We start from the raw sequence: 18,061 nt of genomic DNA, 5'->3' as shown, positions 1-18,061 counted from the left end.
TTTTAATTAGGTTTATTATAATTCCCTATATTATGGGCATCTTGATTTCACTTACTCCATTAGTTCCTCTGCTAAACTACTTTTCCCTTACCGTTTGCCTCGTGGATAATGCCGCACATATTCTCCAACATCATGAGCAGCAACAGCTAAGACTTGTGGATCATCCGACACCTCCAGAAGTTTTGTCAAAATTCTGAAATAAATTTAATCCAAAGAGAGACTGATTTCTAGTTGTTCTACAGGGCACAACAGAGCACAGCATATTTGCAGGTATCTCCTGAAAATAGACAGTTACAAATATATTTTCTATAGATATTACTATTACACATAATATATTACATATGACTTAGCGGTTTTCAAATCTTTACATATATATACCAGGTTGTTTTCAGATTCATAATGTATACCACAAACAATTCCCAAAATATCAGTAACTCCCTTTCCTGCTCTCTCAAAAAAGACAGCTAGGGTGGGAGTTAATGTTATTTTAATATACAATTACCAATGAATCCTTGCGAATTATATTTTGAAGATTAATCATTTGTAAGCCTTTTGTCAGTATTAAAAAGAAGTTACTTTAAGCTGTGATCAATATGGACCATGAGCCCTGAGCACACACATTCCCCACCCCCTCTCCCCCCCGCCACTCCAAGTCTCAGGAAGAACTTGAACCTGAACTTCACAAGTAAAACAATGCAAAACAGCAAGTGAATGTTTCTTTTCTTTTTTTTTTATTTTATTATGTTATGTTAGTCACCATACATCATTAGTTTTTGATGTAGTGATCCACGATTCATTGTGTCCGTATAACACCCAGTGCTCCATGCAGTATGTGCCCTCCTTAATATCCATCACCGGCTAACCCATCCCCCCACCCCCCTCCCCTCTAAAACCCTGTTTGTTTCTCAGAGTCCATAGTCTCTCATGGTTCATCTCTCCCTCTGACTCCCCCCCCCTTCATTTTTCCCTTCCTTCTCCTAATGTCCTCCATGCTATTCCTTATGTTCTGCAAATAAGTGAAACCATATGATAATTGACTTTTTCTGCTTAACTTATTTCACTTCGCATAATCTCCTCCAGTTCCATCCATGTTGATGTAAAAGTTGGGTATTCATCCTTTCTGATGGCTGAGTAATATTCCATTGTATATATGGACCAAATCTTCTTTATCCATTCATCTGTCGAAGGGCATCTTGGCTCTTTCCACAGTTTGGCTATTGCGGACATTGCAGCTATGAACATTGGGGTGCATATGGCCTTTCTTTTCACTACATCTGTGTCTTTGGGGTAAATACCTAGTAGTGCAATTGCTGGGTCATGGGGTAGCTCTATTTTTAATTTTTTGAGGAACCTCCACACTTTTCCAAAGTGGCTGTACCAACGTACATTCCCACCAACAGTGTAAAAGGATTCCCCTTTCTCCACAACCTATCCAACATTTGTTGCTTCTTGCCTTGTCAATTTTGGCCATTCTAACTGGTGTAAGGTGGTATCTCAGTGTGGTTTCGATTTGGATTTCCCTGATGGGTAATGATGATGAACATTTTTTCATATGTCTGTTAGCCATTTGTATGTCTTCTTTGAAGAAGTGTCTGTTCATGTCTTCTGCCCATTTTTTGACTTGATTATTTGTTTTTTGGGTGTTGAGTTTGAGAAGTTCTTTATAGATCTGTTTCTGAGAAGATGGGTGCCCAAATTCACAATCCTGCCTCCCTGCTGTCCTTTCTCCACGGCAACCACACAGGCCAAGTGAAACTACTGCAGGAGTTGGATGGTGCTTCTGAGAACAGGAGCCAACCAGACACAGAGAAGGCTCCCCTCAGCTGGGAGCTGGAGCCTTGACCACAGATTTCTGCCTCCTCAAGGACCTCCAGGGAGAGGGCTCATCTCACCCAGTGACGCATGTGTCCTCAGGAGTGAAGGAAAAGGGGAGACTGCAATACCTAGAATCCAATCCCCTGGGAGAGAGTGCCTTCAGCATGAGTGTGAGGGGAGATCACTCAAGGAACAGATCATTCCTGTCTTATTTAAACTGCTCAAGAGCACAGAAACAGAAAGAAAACTCAACTCATTCCACAAACAGAACATAACTGGGATAACCAATCAGAATGAGTAATTATTTTAATGGCCAGGCAGAAGACTAACATACTAAAAAAAAACTGCTTTCTAATATGCCAGCAATAGCCACTCACTTAGACACAGATATATGAAAACCTTACAGAATTATCTAATTGAACCAGTAGAATACTGAGAGAATATCTTTTCAGTTCTCAGCTCAAATATCACCTCTTGCTTAAGAGCCTCTGATCCCAAGATAATACCCTCCCCCCTCATCATTTTCTATGCCCATTTCCTGATTCATTTTTCTTCACATGACTCATCACCACCAGCCACAGTATTATGTAGTTTCTTGACTGTTTAGTCTGTCTCTCCCAAATACAATGTAAGCTTAATGACAATAAGAACTTAATTTTATTTGCCATTGTGTCTGCAACACCTAGAACAGTACTGACCATACAACCGATGCTCAATAAACACTTGCTGGAAAAAATGAATACACAATTTAAGTATAAAATGGTGATGTCGCCAATTGGGAAAAACAATGTGACAGCTCCTAATGGAATTTAAAATGCACAGACCCTTTGATCCAGCAATTCTACTTCTAAGAATCTAACCTACAGAAATATCTTCAGATTTCCACAAAAATATCTATGTACATTAGCTTAAAAAATGACTAAGAGAAAAGGTTAGAGGGTGGAGGCCACGTGCAAGAGTTAGGCTTTTCCCTCCATTTCTTCTTCCATGCTGGTGGCACCTGCTTTGTCCTCTATAACACCAACTACATCGTGTACAAAGCAGTATCACATTCACCATTTTATCGAACCCCTACAACTAGGATTATTGGTTCTTCCTATTTTACAGACAGGTAACACCAGAGGCCCAGTGAAACAAAGTGGCCCAATACAAAAAAAAAAAAAATAGAATTCAGATTTTAAAAAATAATAAAACTAAGTCATTTTAACAGACCCCAAGCCATAGTAAGTGAAAAAGACAAGTCACAGACTAACATATTTAGATGGGACATGTATAAATAACTCTATATAGATGTAGGTACGGGTATGTCTAGGAATGAAAGAACACTGGAGAGTATATCACCTAACTCTGGTTACCACTCAGGAAGACTTTGAGAGAGAACAGCAGTGAAGAAACCTTTTCACTTTACTTCTGTATGCCTTCAAGAGTACTTGAATGCTTGGCCCAGGCTATTCGATATAACTTAGAATTCAAAAATTCAGCACACATATTTTTTTTAAAGTTACTTAATTTTACTAAGATGCTCAAGAGGTTACTATCCCTTAGAATTGCTAATTTTATTTATTTGTTTATTTAAATTCAATTAGCCAACATAAAGTACATCATTAGTTTCGCATGTAGTGTTCAATAATTCATCAGTTGCACATAACACCCAGTGCTCATCACATCACATGCCCTCCTTAATGCCCATCACCCAATTACCCCATCTCCCCTCCCCTCCAGCAACCCTCAGTTTGTTTCCTATAGTTAAGAGTCTCTCATGGTTTGTCTCCCTCTCTGATGACTTCCCATTCAGTTTTCCCTCCCTTCCCCTATGATCCTCTGTGATGTTTCTTATATTCCATGTGTGAGTGAAACCATATGAGTGAAAGAAACCATTCTTTCTCTCATTGACTTATTTTGTTCAGCATAATACCCTCCAGCTCCATCCACATCGATGTAAATGGTTAAGTATTCATCCTTTCTGATGGCTGAGTAATATTCCATTGTGTGTGTGTGTGTGTGTGTGTATACATACATGACATCTTCTTTATCCATTCATCTGTGGATGGATATCACTTGGCATCAGGGAAATACAAATCAAAACCACAATGAGATACCACCTCACTCAGTCAGAATGGCTAAAATTGACAAGTCAGGAAACAAGCGTTGTCGAGGATGTGGAGGGAACTGGGAATGCGAGCTGGCACAGCCACTCTGGAAAACAGTATGGAGGTTCCTCAAGAAGTTAAAAATAGAGCTACCCTATGACCCAGCAATTGCACTACTAGGTATTTACCCCAAAGATACAAATGTATTGATCCAAAGGGGCACCTGTACCCCAATGTCCACAACAGCCAAACTACAGAATTGCAAATTTAAAGTTTAAAATTTAAATTTAAAATATTTAACATAAAAAAATTTTTGAAACCATTTAATTATCTATTTGCATACAAACTATTCAATTACAAAATACAAATCTTATTTCTTAAGATCTATACTGGAAAACAACTTGAATCACAATGATCTTTGCTCATATCATTTGCATTAAAACAAATACTTAAATACTTAAAATACTAAAAATAAATAAAACTCTACTTTGTTCAAAATCTGTGCAAGTCTATGAAGCTTGTGTACTTTAGTTTCTGTAGCCCATTTATTTGGTAACATCTCCTAAGAGTGTGGCTCAACATTTCTCTGCCTACCTTTTTCTATCATCATCTCAGCATGTCAAATATCTAACTCTATATAAACAACAGGAAACACTGATAAAAAACCTAACTGTTAATCAGGGAATTTATTTCATTAGGAAGTAATTACATGCCTTTTATCTTCCAGACTAACTGAGATACCTGCACTTGCAAATAATTGAAAAGATGAGGATTTAGTATACACATAAAGGTTCCAAACTTGGTGTAAATACATACCTCACAACAAGAACCCATAAATGAGGAAATGAGACCCAGAGAAGTTACATCATCTGCCTACAGACACAACAAATGTTGAAACAGATTTGAATCAATACCTGTTGACTCTAGTCCACGCTAAGCACAACTGCACCATGATGGCAATTCATTCAACTCAAGCACATGAAAATCCACAAAGAAAAAGCAAGACATATATTCAATCTCCCATACATTTTTTTTTTTATTTCAAACTTGCTCTTTTTAAAAAGCCAACTTGCAAAGTATTCTAAAATTATGTTTAATTCAACTGAAACATTTTAATAATTTCAAAAGATTAAAGTACTTTGATGTTATTTTTATTATTTTGAAATTTTATTACGATATCATTTTAGGAAATAAGAAAATATTGACATAAGTTTCCTTAAAAGCATAACAGAATATTTGTTCTGAATACCTGAAACCAGAAGCCAGCAAATTACAGCTGAAGTCCAAACCCAGCAACTTCCTGTTTTTGTACATAAAGTTTTATTGGAACACAATCACACTCATTAGTTTACACACTGTCTACAGTTGCCTTAGCACTATAGTACCAAGTTCAGTAACTGTGACAGAGACCGAATGGCTCACAAAGCCTCCACTGTTTACTTTCTGGGTCTTTACAGAAAAAGTTTGCCAATGCCTGCTTTAAACCACATTCAATGACCTGAGCCATTCTCCATATGGCTGAGACCCTTGATACTCAAAATATGCTCTGCAAACCTGCAGCATTGGTATCAGCTTAGAAATGCTGAATCACAGACCCAACCCTGGACCTGAGCTAGAATATGCATTTTAACAAGATCTCCATTAACATCTGAAAAATATAGGCTTAGACTCAAAAAAATGGTGAAGGAATTACAGAGAGTTTCTAATCAAATCTAGAAAATACAGAAATGATTTTAATGGCTATCCCTTAGGGCCATTTAGCCCACTGAATATGTTCATCAACAATGAAAATATTTTTGTATTATTATCTGTAAATTGAGCATGCTTTCCATTTCTATATTCAAGTCATCAATGAAAATTTTCAAAAGAATAGGTTCAAAACAAGAGATTCTGTGGTAAGCAAAGAAGAGCTCCCTCCAACTCATCTTTGAATATAGTTGTTAAGTCAACAATAGATTCATCAATCAAAAGCCAAATCTCTATCACCACATTAACCACAAGCTGAGATTCCGCCAGACACTCCAATGAGATCAAGACAGCAACACATCACAGCTTTGGAGTTAGACCAAATGTGAAATCTGACTCTGACATTTGCTAGAAATATAATCTTGGAAAGTGTCTATTCAAATCCAAAATAGAATTTATATTATTATTCTGACTGATCACTCCACTACTTTGCTCTTGTTCTCTTTCACAATGTTCCTCCTCTGTTTTAAAAACTTGTTTGCTCCCTCAGCTTTTGCTTTTCTCTGAATTATCATCTGCATGGGGTTTCTTATATTTCAGAATATTTCCTTATTCAAACTACTCAGAACTGTTTGTGTCAACTGGCCACTTAAGTTTAATAGTAAAAGACTGGTTAATTATAACAATACATCATAAAACCTTCAGAAGGAAGGAGAATGTTTTGTGGACCATTTGGGTGTGTGTGTGTGTGTGTGTGTGTGTGTGTGTGTGTGTCAGTTTTAAGTTATTAGTTTTTAAAATCAGTACTTTTTAATGGAAACAACTTGACCAAAAATCTGTCACAGAATTTTGAGACCCATTAAAACAAAAGTTAAATGAGAAAAAAAAAATACATACTTATTTCAAAATTATAACATACAAGATTGCAAAGTACTTTCTGTATACTATCAGACTAAAGTTGATAAAGGAAAAATGAACTTACATTGTATACTTGCTAAGTTTGGAATTACCTGGAAAAACAGGTCAGAGTCTGATGTAAGTACAGTTCTCCTCAGATAAAAAGAAGGCTAGTATTCACTGTTTTTTTAATAACAGAATAAAGATTTCTTCTCTATCTATTTTATCAGCTAGTTTGAAGGGCAGTACTAGCATGCCCCTTCTTGCCAATCATCCCCATACAGGTAACTTATAAGAATGGAAACTAAGGGGGTGCCTGATTTCAGCTCAGGTCATGATACGACGGTCATGAGATCGAGCCCCACATCAGGCTCCACACTCAACATGGAGTCTGCTTGTCCCTCTTCTTGTGCTCCTCCCCGCACCTTGCTCACATACATGCACTCACTCTTTCTTTCTGTAAAATAAATAAACAAAATCTTAAAAAAAGAATGGAAACTAAGAACAAACAATGACTACAAATTTCTCTAAAACTGAAGTGCTACATGTCATTGCTTCTGGTTATTTAAAAAAATCACAAAAGCTCATAAGAAGGTAAAGAACAATTTGAAGGAACCATAAAATTTAAAACCTAATGACAGAAAACAGAACATGCACTTCAAAAGGCTCTTTAAGTGTATCATAATAAAAATACATGTAATGCTTTAGTAATAATTTGTTAAAAAAAAAAAAAGCTCCCCTGTTATATTCAAGTTTTCCAAAAACTAGATTTAAAAGGCATTATTCAAGCTCATTTTGTTGTTGTTAAAAACTCAAAGTAGCACAACAATGCTGAAAAGATAATCCACTTTTCCCCCTATATATTCTCCATCAGTCCAGCCAACATCTATCAACCACTCACTTTGGTTTGCCAAATGTTTAAATAAACATAATGTATCCTTTTTGGTAATACATGGAAAGTAAGTATAAACAACAGAGATAGGTCTGCTTAAAACTGCTCACTGTACAGGTGTATATATACCTCTTCTCCTCCTTCTGATACCTTGTTAAAATGACAGTAAAAGAATTTTTTTCTTTTTTTTTTTTTCAAGTTTTTCTTTCATTCCAGGGGAGAGAATGCTTATTTTGAAAGGCCTTAGGGGTGCCTGGCTGGCTCAGTCGGTTGGTTAAGTGTCTGACTCTTGGTTTTGACTCAGGTCATGATCTCAGGGTGTTGAGATTGAGCCCTGCATCAGGCTCCAAGCTCAGTGTGGAGTGGGCTTAAGATTCTTTCCCCTCACTCTCCCTCCCCCTCTGCTCTTCTCAGCCCCCCCCCCCCCGTAGGAGCACTCTCTCTCTCACTCTCTCTTTCAAAGAAATAAATAAATCTTTTTTAAAAAAAAATTTAAGACTTTATTTGTTTGAGAGAGAGAGAGAGAAAGAACAAATGGGAGAGGGAGAAGCAGGCTCCCCACTCAGCAGGGAGCCAGATGCGGATGCAGCTAGATCCCAGGATGCTTGGATCATGCCCTGAGCCCAAGGCAGACACTTAACCCACTGAGCCACCCAGCTGCCCCTAACAAATTTTTTTAAATGCTTGAACAGGCGATTCTGGAAAAACAGATATCCAAATAACCAATAAGAATATGACAAGGTATCCAACCACATAAGGAAGCAAGAAAGTACAAATTAAAATCATGAAATGGCTAAAATTTTTTAAAGAGTAACAAAAACATGTTGGCAAGGATGTGGAACAGGTATTAGTAATGTAAACTAGAATTTAAAACTTACTTTAAGAGCTCATAATTCTTCTCATTTAACCTCACAGCATTTTCTCTCCAAAATTTCTCAGATTTGTGCACAGGACTCCACTCCAATCTTCCAGATTTAAGTTCTGAACTGTATTCATCAAATGAGCTATAAAAATTTTTAAAGAGTTCAAAGTTTAGGAGAATTTAAGAGTTACTCAAAAATTAAGCAATATAAAACATTTTTACCTTGTCAATTATACCTCAGTAGAATAAAAAACAAAATCTTCACTGGTAATTTAACTGCAAAGACTGACAAACCTTTGTACATTAACAAACTACCACTAAACAAAGTTTAAACAGCTTAAATAATCTTTTTTTTTTAATAAATCATGTGAAATTTATTCAAGGTCCTAATGTCCAATACTCCTGTCAATTTGAATGCTCACCATGAGATATTAAAAGGAGTACTTGCTTTCAAATCTTTATCCTAGTAAATAAATGTATACCAGCAAAATACCTGATAATCTAGAAGTTTCCACCATGCCACTTAAAATACTGTATTTGCCAGCCCGCTAGATATATTAATGTAAATTTATATAAAAGTATGTTACCTAAATAAAAAATAAAATAGCATTAAATGCCATATTATAAACCACTATACATTAGGCAAATAAAAATACACATATGGATATAATATTGCATAATGTGATTACATATACTGCAGAGGTAATTCACTAAATTAACACATTACAGACTAATTAAAAACAAAAACACCTCTGTGCATTTAGCAAACAGCAATGCAATTTAATTCAAAAATCATTCACAATGTATCAAGTAACAATTATTCAAAGTTTCATAATATAAAAAATGTTTAATGTTGTTATCCAATGGACAAATACAGTGACAGGACATGCTTGGACATCCTTTCAAGTGAAAACTTAAAAAAGAATTAGCCATTTCAATACTGATTAGTAATTCAGAATAACCAGGATTTTGCTGGTTAAGTTGAACAGAGTGTCCTGCTGAATAAAGTAGTAATTTACTTTAATGGAAGGCCAGTCTGTGTAAGAAGTAAGCTAAATATCATTTAACATTAATATCCTAAACCTATAACAGCAAAAACAGAGACAAAGCTCTTTCACCTGCTCCCATCACCCTATTAGCTTTAATGTAAATAGCAGTATTTTTCAAATTACCAAATTCAACATGAAAAATCAGTAAGTAATAATAATCGCCTAACATGGATTAAATAATTTAGAAAGCTAAGTATCACTAATCTTATTTATTTTTAAAAGAGATCTTAAATCATTATTACAGGAAAACTGATAATAATTTTTTTAAAATGAACTTATAAAACAGAAAAACTGCAAGTCTACTGCTGGCCGGACTACTTTATTACAATCAACTATTCATATTTAAAATTATAGAAAGACAAAAATCATTTGCCTCCCTCCACAAAACTCCATTACAAACCACTGATGTGAGTGATACATCTCTCTCCATAAAAGCATTTGGGCCTTGGGATTATGAGCTGCATTGAATAATCTGGTAAATTTACATTTCTGAAACACATACTACACTGAAGGCATTTGCTGGACACTTGAAAACTCACAACAAATCCTACAAGGCTAGAATTTTTATTGCTATTTTATTAAAAGGAAAACTGAGACTTTAAAAAATCAAGAAGCTTGTCACGGCCACATGTGGAGAAAGTAGCCAAACAACTCAAACTGGGCTCAGCCTGGCTCCCAAACCCAAACTACCTACACAGAAAGACCTACTTCTAGATAGTAATTCTCCTCTAAAGATGTATCAATAGTTTAAAATCTAAGAATACATGGGTTTATGGGAAAGACCACCAATATATTATGAAATAGAACAAGGTCCAGAGAATACATAGAACCCCATTTGTGTGTGTGTTGATGTGTGGGTGCATGCACACACACATGCTGGAGGAGCAGCGCTAGGTTTTTTTGGAAGCAAACACAGGAAATGAGGTTGGGGACAACTATATGGAAGAGGCATGAAGTCCCTTCTGAACTATGTAAGGTTTCTTTTTTTTCTTACTGCATTGTACATCATTTGCATCATTTTTAATATAAAAAATAAATAGGAGCACCTGGGTGGCTCAGTTGGTTAGGCGTCCAACTCTTGATTTCCGCTCAGGTCACGATCTCAGGGTCATGAGATCAAGCACCACACTGGGCTTGCACTGAGCACGGAGCCTGCTTGAGGTTCTTTCTCTCCCTCTCCATCTGCCCCTCCCACCCACCCACCCCCCGACACACACACACCCCCATTGTGTGCCTTGTCTCTCTCTAAAAAATAAAAAATAAATTATACCAATAGGAACTTCACAAAAGCAGGATAAAAATACTCTTTCCATCTATGGCCAAACCTCCTCCACAAATTAACAACCAGTACTGCTTAAAAAGATTCTAAATTAGAGAGAGATTCTTAAGGGGTTCTAGGATGACACCAACATCCTGTGGGAGTACAACCAGTCAGATTTCGGGTAAGAGAATGGTGGGAATCTCCCCAAAAGAGAAGAGATAACACACAGCTATAACCAACTGTTGCCATAATGATGAGCCAGTTCTGTCGTGGGTTTTTTTTCCCCATATCCCCTAATTCTTAACAGAAGACATAATGTTTTAGTGAAATCTTTTGAGTTTATGGTTAGTAACAAATTTAGACTTTCTTAAAAGACTAGGAAAGTCAAACAAGGCCCAATATATCATCCAGCCTGTGAGAATTTTAAAAAATTACATACCTAAGATCTTGGACACTCTCACCAAGTTTTTCCAGAAGAAATTTTATATCTTCACTGATATCTTCATCATCGTACTTCTGCTGTTCCAAGTTCTCCAACTGTTTCAGAACTTTGCATTGAATCATAGCCAGAGCATATTCCTGGCGAGTTTCTCTTTCAGTCGATTTTTCTAAAAAGTTCTGAGTTAGAAAAAGACAAGAAGAAACTGTGTAATTTCTTATATGTGATATTCTCAGACCCCTGAACTTTCTCTTGCACCCTCTTTCCTCCTCCTCTGTTCTCAAGTTAACTATCCCCTTTACACAATGACTATATCGCAGACCCTTACTTCTTTCCTGCACACCTGTCCCGTAACAGAAGCGTACTTCTGATTCCTTGCTTACTTCCTGGCTTCACCAAACGTTTTAAATTACCCAGACAAGCCTCAAAACACTGAACATGTTTACAACTAAATCCATCAAAACCTTTCTCACAGCCCTGCTCCTGAGCTCCTGAGAGTTCCCAGTGAACTCTCCGTTCATTCATTAGCCACCGAGAGTACTTAGGATACCAAGAGTGTTTCTTAAAGTATCTCTACTAGAGGCTCTGAGTCAGTCATCCTTTTCTCCCTTCCAATCAACCTAAAAGGCACAAAGGGCAGTAATAAAAAAAAAACTCTCTTGCTTGAACAATTATCAGAAAAGTTTTGTGACATCCTGGAAAATACCCTAGTTTTCTTCTGTGATTTTTCTATTTATAAGAGTACTTAATGAAAAGAGCAAAGGAATCCTAAATACACTTGACCCTAAACAACACGGGTTTGTCCTGTGCAGGTCCACTTATATGAGGATGTTTTCAATAATTACAGTATAGTACTGGAAATGTATTTTCTCTTCCTTATGATTTTCTTAACATTTTCTTCTTTCTAACTTACTTTACTGTAAGAATATATAATATATATAACATAAAAATATGTATTACTCCGCCATTTATTTTATCCGTAGGCTTCCAGTAAACAGGAGGCTATTCATAGCTAAGTTTTGGGCGAGTCCAAAGTTATACATGGATTTTTCAACAGCATAGGGGGTCAGCACTCTTACCCCTACATTGTACAACTGTATTTATACAAATAAACTCTTCATTGAATTGACCAGTATTTCTAAGCAAAGACCATACTCAGGCTTAGGGACAAAAACAAACTCTCAAGAAAGCTACTTTCACCAAGATGGTAAAGACCTGTCAAATGCCTACCCTCAACCGCACCAAAAAAATCCTATAATAACAATTCCAAGTCAACTATACCAAAATATGAAATTTTTAAATTTATTTTTGTAAGCAAATTATATTTCTAATGATTATACTAAATAACCACAGAAAGAGATTTAACTTACCATATGGAAATCAGTGAGATCAATCCCTACACTAAAATTCCAATGGCATTTTTCACAGGAGTAGAAAAAACAATCCTAAAATTTGTGCGGCACCACAAAAGACCCTGAATAGCCAAAGCAGTCTTGAGAAAGAACAACAAAGCTGGAGGCATGACACTTCCTGATTTAACTAAACTACAAAGCTCTATTAATCAAAACAGTATGGCAGTGGCATAAAATAGACACACAGACTAAGTGAACAGAATAGAGAACCCAAGTAAAAAACCCCACATATACAGTCAACTAATATTTGACAAGGGAGCCAAGGATACTCAATGTAGAAAGGATAGTCTTTTCAACAGTGTTAGGAAAACAGGATAACCACATGCAGAAAAATGAAATTGGAGCCCTATCTTACACTACACACAAAAATTAACTCAAATGGATTAAAGACTTAACCATAAGATTTGAAGCTGTCAAATTCCTAAAAGAAAACAGGGAAAAAGCTCCCTGACCTTGGTCTTGGCCACGATCTTTTATATATGACACTGAAGCACAGGCAACTGGAGCAAAAATTAACAAGTGGGGCAACATCAAACTAAAAAGCTTCTACATAGTCTCCTAGATCCACTACATTTAAAAGCTTCTGCACAGGAAAAAAAAAAACAATAAACAAAATGAAAAGGTATCCTATGGGATAGGAGAAAATATTTACAAAGCATGTATCTGACAAGGGGTTAATATATGAAGAATTCATACAACTCAATAATAGCAACAACAAAATGATTTAAAAATGGGCAGAGTATCTGAACATTTTTTCAAAGAAGACATACAAATGACCAACAGGTAAATAAGAATATCACTAGTCATCTAAGAAATACAAATCAAAACTACAATATCACCCCACATATGTTAGGATGGCTATTATCAAAAAACAAAAGATAAGAGGTGTTGTCAAGGTTATGGAGAAAAGTGCACACTTGTGCATTGTTGAGAATGCAAACTGGTACAGCCACTCTGGAAAACACTATGAAGATTCCTCAAATCTTTAAAAATAGAGCTACCATATGCTCCAGCCATTCCACTTCTAGACATTTACCCAAAGAAAATGAAAACAGAGTATAAAGAGATTATCTGCATTCCCATGTTTATTATAACATTATTCACAATAGCCAAGGTATGGGAATAATCTAACTGCCCATCGAAGGATGACTGGATAAAGAAAATGGGGTATATGAGTATTTATACACAATGAAATATTATCCAGCCATTAAAAAAAAAAGAAAATACTGCCATTTGTGACAAAATGGATAGACTTTCACGGCATTATGCTAAGTGAAATGTCAGAGAAAGACAAACACTGTATGATCTCCCTTATATGTGGAAGCTTAAAAAAAACTAAAATTTAGAAACCCCAAACTCAAAGACATAGAAAACAGATTGGCGGTTGCCAGATGCAGTGGGGGGGAGGAGGGGGAGGGGAAGCAAACTAAGTGAAGGGGATTAAAAGGTACAAATTTCCAGTTATAAAGTAAGTACGTCCTGGGGCACCTGGGTGGCTTAGTCAGTTGGGTATCTGCCAGATGCAGTGGGGGGGGAGGGGAAGCAAACTAAATGAAGAGGATTAAAAGGTACTAATTTCCAGTTATAAAATAAGTAAGTCTGAGATAAACAACTACTGGATCACGAGGGCAGAATTCGAGAGATAAGCGATACCATAAGACGAAACAACATTAGAATAATTGGGATCCCAGAAGAAGAAGAAAGAGAGAGAGGGGCAGAAGGTATAATGGAGCAAATTATAGCAGAGAACTTCCCTAATTTGGGGAAGGAAACAGGCATGAAAATCCAGGAAGCACAGAGAACCCCTCTCAAAATCAATAAAAATAGGTCAACACCCTGACATCTAATAGTAAAACTTACAAGTCTCATAGACAAAGAGAAAATCCTGAAAGCAGCTCGGGAGAAGAGATATGTAACCTACAATGGTAGAAACATTAGATTGGCAAAGACCTATCCACAGAGACCTGGCAGGCCAGAAAGGACTGGCAGGATATATTCAGAGCACTAAATGAGAAAAATATGCAGCCAAGAATACTCTATCCAGCTAGGCTGTCACTGAAAATTGAAGGAGAGATAAAAAGCTTCCAGGACAAACAAAAACTAAAGGAATTTGCAAACACAAAACCGGCTCTACAGGAAATCTTGAAAGGGGTCCTCTAAGCAAAGAGAGAGCCTAAAAGCAACATAGATCAGAAAGGAACACAGACAATATACGGTAACAGTCACCTTACAGGCAATACAATGGCACTAAATTCCTACCTTTCAATAGTTACCCTGAATGTAAATGGGCTAAATGCCTCAATCAAAAGACACAGGCTATCAGACTGGATTAAAAAACAAGACCCATCGATATGTTGTCTGCAGGAGACTCATTTTAGAACCAAAGACACCCCCAGATTGAAAGTGAGGGGGTGGAAAACCATTTACCATGCTAATGGACACCAAAAGAAAGCTGGGGTGGCAATCCTTATAGCAGACAAATTAGATATTAAACCAAAGACTGTAATTAAGAGATGAGCAAGGACATTATATCCTACTTAAAGGGTCTATCCAACAAGAAGATCTAACAATTGTAAATATCTATGCCCCTAACATGGGAGCAGCCAATTATATAAGGCAATTAATAACAAAAGCAAAGAAACACATCGACAACAATACAATAATAGTGGGGGACTTTAACACCCCCCTCACTGAAATGGACAGATCGTCTAAGCAAAAGATCAACAAGGAAATAAAGACTTTAAATGACACACTGTACCAAATGGACTTCACAGACATATTCAGAACATTCCATCCCAAAGCAACGGAATACACATTCTTCTCTAGTGCCCATGGAACATTCTCCAGAATAGATCACATCCTAGGTCGTAAATCAGGTCTCAACCGGTACCAAAAGATTGGGATCATTCCCTGCCTATTTTCAGACCACAGTGCTTTGAAACTAGAACTCAATCACAAGAGGAAAGTCGGAAAGAACTCAAATACATGGAGGCTAAAGAGCATCCTACTGAAGAATGAATGGGTCAACCAGGAAATTAAAGAAGAATTAAAAAAATACATGGAAACAAATGAAAATGAAAACACAACTATTCAAAATCTTTGGGATGCAGCAAAGGCAGTCCTAAGAGGAAAGTATATAGCAATACAAGCCTTTCTCAAGAAACAAGGAAGGTCTCAAGTACACAACCTAACCCTACACCTCAAGGAGCTGGAGAAAGAACAGCAAATAAAGCCTAAACCCAGCAGGAGAAGAGAAATAATAAAGATCAGAGCAGAAATCAATGAAATAGAAACTAAAAGAACATTAGAACAGATCAACAAAACTAGGAGCTGGTTCTTTGAAAGAATTAACAAGATTGATAAACCCCTGGCCAGACTTATCAAAAAGAGAAGAGAAATGACCCAAATCAACAAAATCATGAATGAAAGAGGAGAGATCACAACCAACACCAAAGAAATACAAACAATTATAAGAACATATTATGACCAACTCTATGCCAGCAAATTAGATAATCTGGAAGAAATGGGTGCATTCCTAGAGATGTATCACTACCAAAACTGAACCAGGATGAAATAGAAAACCTGAACAGACCTATAACCACTAAGGAAATTGAAGCAGTCATCCAAAATCTCCCAAAAAACAAAAGCCCAGGGCCAGATGGCTTCCCAGGGGAATTCTACCAAACATTTCAAGAAGAATTAATACCTATTCTTCTGAAACTCTTCCAAAAAATAGAAATGGAAGGAAAACTTCCAAACTCATTTTATGAGGCCAGCATTACCTTGATCCCAAAACCAGACAAAGACCCCATCAAAAAGGAGAATTATAGACCAATATCCCTGATGAACATGGATGCAAAAATTCTCACCAAAATACTAGCCAATAGGATCCAACAGTACAATAAAAGGATTATTCACCACGACCAAGTGGGATTTATCCCTGGGCTGCAAGGTTGGTTCAACATCAGCAAATCAATCAATGTGATACAATACATTAACAAAAGAAAGAACAAGAATCATATGATCCTCTCAATAGATGCAGAAAAAGCTTTTGACAAAGTACAGCATCCTTTCTTGATCAAAACTCTTCAGAGTAGAGGGATAGAGGGTACATACCTCAATATCATAAAAGCCATCTAGGAAAAACCTACAGCGAATATCATTCTCAATTGGGGAAAACTGAGAGCTTTCCCCCTAAGGTCAGGAACGTGGCAGGGATATCCACTATCACCACTGCTATTCAACATAGTATTGGAAGTCCTAGCCACAGCAATCAGACAACAAAAAGAAATCAAAGGCATCCAAATCGGCAAAGAAGAAGTCAAACTCTCACTCTTTGCAGATGATATGATACTTTATGTGGAAAACCCAAAAGACTCCACCCCAAAACTGCTAGAACTCATACAGGAATTCAGTAAACTGGCAGGATATAAAATCAATGCACAGAAACCAGTGGCATTCCTATACACCAACAACAAGACAGAAGAAAAAGAAATTAAGGAGTCGATCCCATTTACAATTGCACCCAAAACCATAAGATACCTAGGAATAAATCTAACCAAAGAGACAAAGGATCTGTACTCAGAAAACTATAAAATACTCACAAAAGAAATTGAGGAAGACACAAAGAAATGGAAAAACATTCCATGCTCATGGATTGGAAGAACAAATATTGTGAAGATGTCAATGCTACCTAGAGCAATCTACCCATTCAATGCAATCCCCATCAAAATACCATCCACTTTTTTCAAAGAAATGGAACAAATAATCCTAAAATTTGTATGGAACCAGAAAAGACCCCGCATAGCCAGAGGAATGTTGAAAAAGAAAAGCAAAGCCGGCGGCATCACAATTCCGGACTTCCAGCTCTATTACAAAGCTGTCATCATCAAGACAGCATGGTACTGGCACAAAAACAGACACATGGTATCAATGGAACAGAATAGAGAGCCCAGAAATGGACCCTCAACTCTATGGTCAACTCATCTTTGACAAAGCAGGAAAGAATGTACAGTGGAACAAAGACAGTCTCTTCAACAAATGGTGTTGGGAATATTGGATAGCCACATGCAGAAGAATGAAACTGGACCATTTCCTTACACCACACACAAAAACAGACTCCAAATGGTTGAAAGACCTCAATGTGAGACAGGAGTCCATCAAAATCCTAAAGGAGAACACAGGCAGCAACCTCTTTCACCTCAGCCACAGCAACTTCTTCCTAGAAACATCGCCAAAGGCAAGGGAAGCAAGGGCAAAAATGAACTATTGGGACTTCATCAAGATAAAAAGCTTTTGCAAAGCAAAGGAAACAGTCAACAAAACCAAAAGACAACCGACAGAGGGGGAGAAGATATTTGCAAATGACGTATCAGATAAAGGGCTAGTATCCAAAATCTATAAAGAACTCCTCAAACTCAACACCCAAAGAACAAAGAATCCAATCAAGAAATGGGCAGAAGACATGAACAGACATTTTTCCAAAGAAGATATCCAAATGGCCAACAGACACATGAAAAAGTGCTCAATATCCCTCAGCATCAGGGAAATCCAAATCAAAACCTCAATGAGATACCACCTCACACCAGTCAGAATGGCTAAAATTAACAAGTCAGGAAACGACAGATGTTGGCGGGGATGCGGGGAAAGGGGAACCCT

At 36.9% G+C, this 18,061-nt stretch overlaps 1 protein-coding gene across 5 annotated transcripts in view; it reads right to left on the bottom strand.

Moving 5' to 3' along the window:
* Positions 1 to 18,061, bottom strand: part of ATP6V1H (ATPase H+ transporting V1 subunit H) — a 138,464-nt gene that overhangs the window by 51,037 nt on the left and 69,366 nt on the right. For 3 of the 5 annotated variants that reach the window (XM_064588333.1, XM_045896557.3, XM_064588334.1), the window contains 3 exons: positions 10,992 to 11,170; positions 8,259 to 8,384; positions 92 to 193 (listed from right to left, as the gene is read on the bottom strand). In XM_064588333.1, coding sequence (XP_064444403.1) covers positions 92 to 193; positions 8,259 to 8,384; positions 10,992 to 11,170 — 407 coding nt within the window. Of the gene's footprint in view, positions 1 to 91; positions 278 to 6,564; positions 6,946 to 8,258; positions 8,385 to 10,991; positions 11,171 to 18,061 lie in introns of those variants that run through there. The other 2 variants (XM_064588335.1, XM_064588336.1) reach the window with 2 other exon arrangements.

The sequence above is a fragment of the Mirounga angustirostris genome, unplaced genomic scaffold, assembly GCF_029215605.1.
Source record: "Mirounga angustirostris isolate CCGP_5_RB_7025 unplaced genomic scaffold, mMirAng1.0.hap1 SCAF_4, whole genome shotgun sequence".
Taxonomy (NCBI): Eukaryota; Metazoa; Chordata; class Mammalia; order Carnivora; family Phocidae; genus Mirounga; species Mirounga angustirostris.
This window is presented reverse-complemented; position numbering and strand designations above follow the sequence as displayed.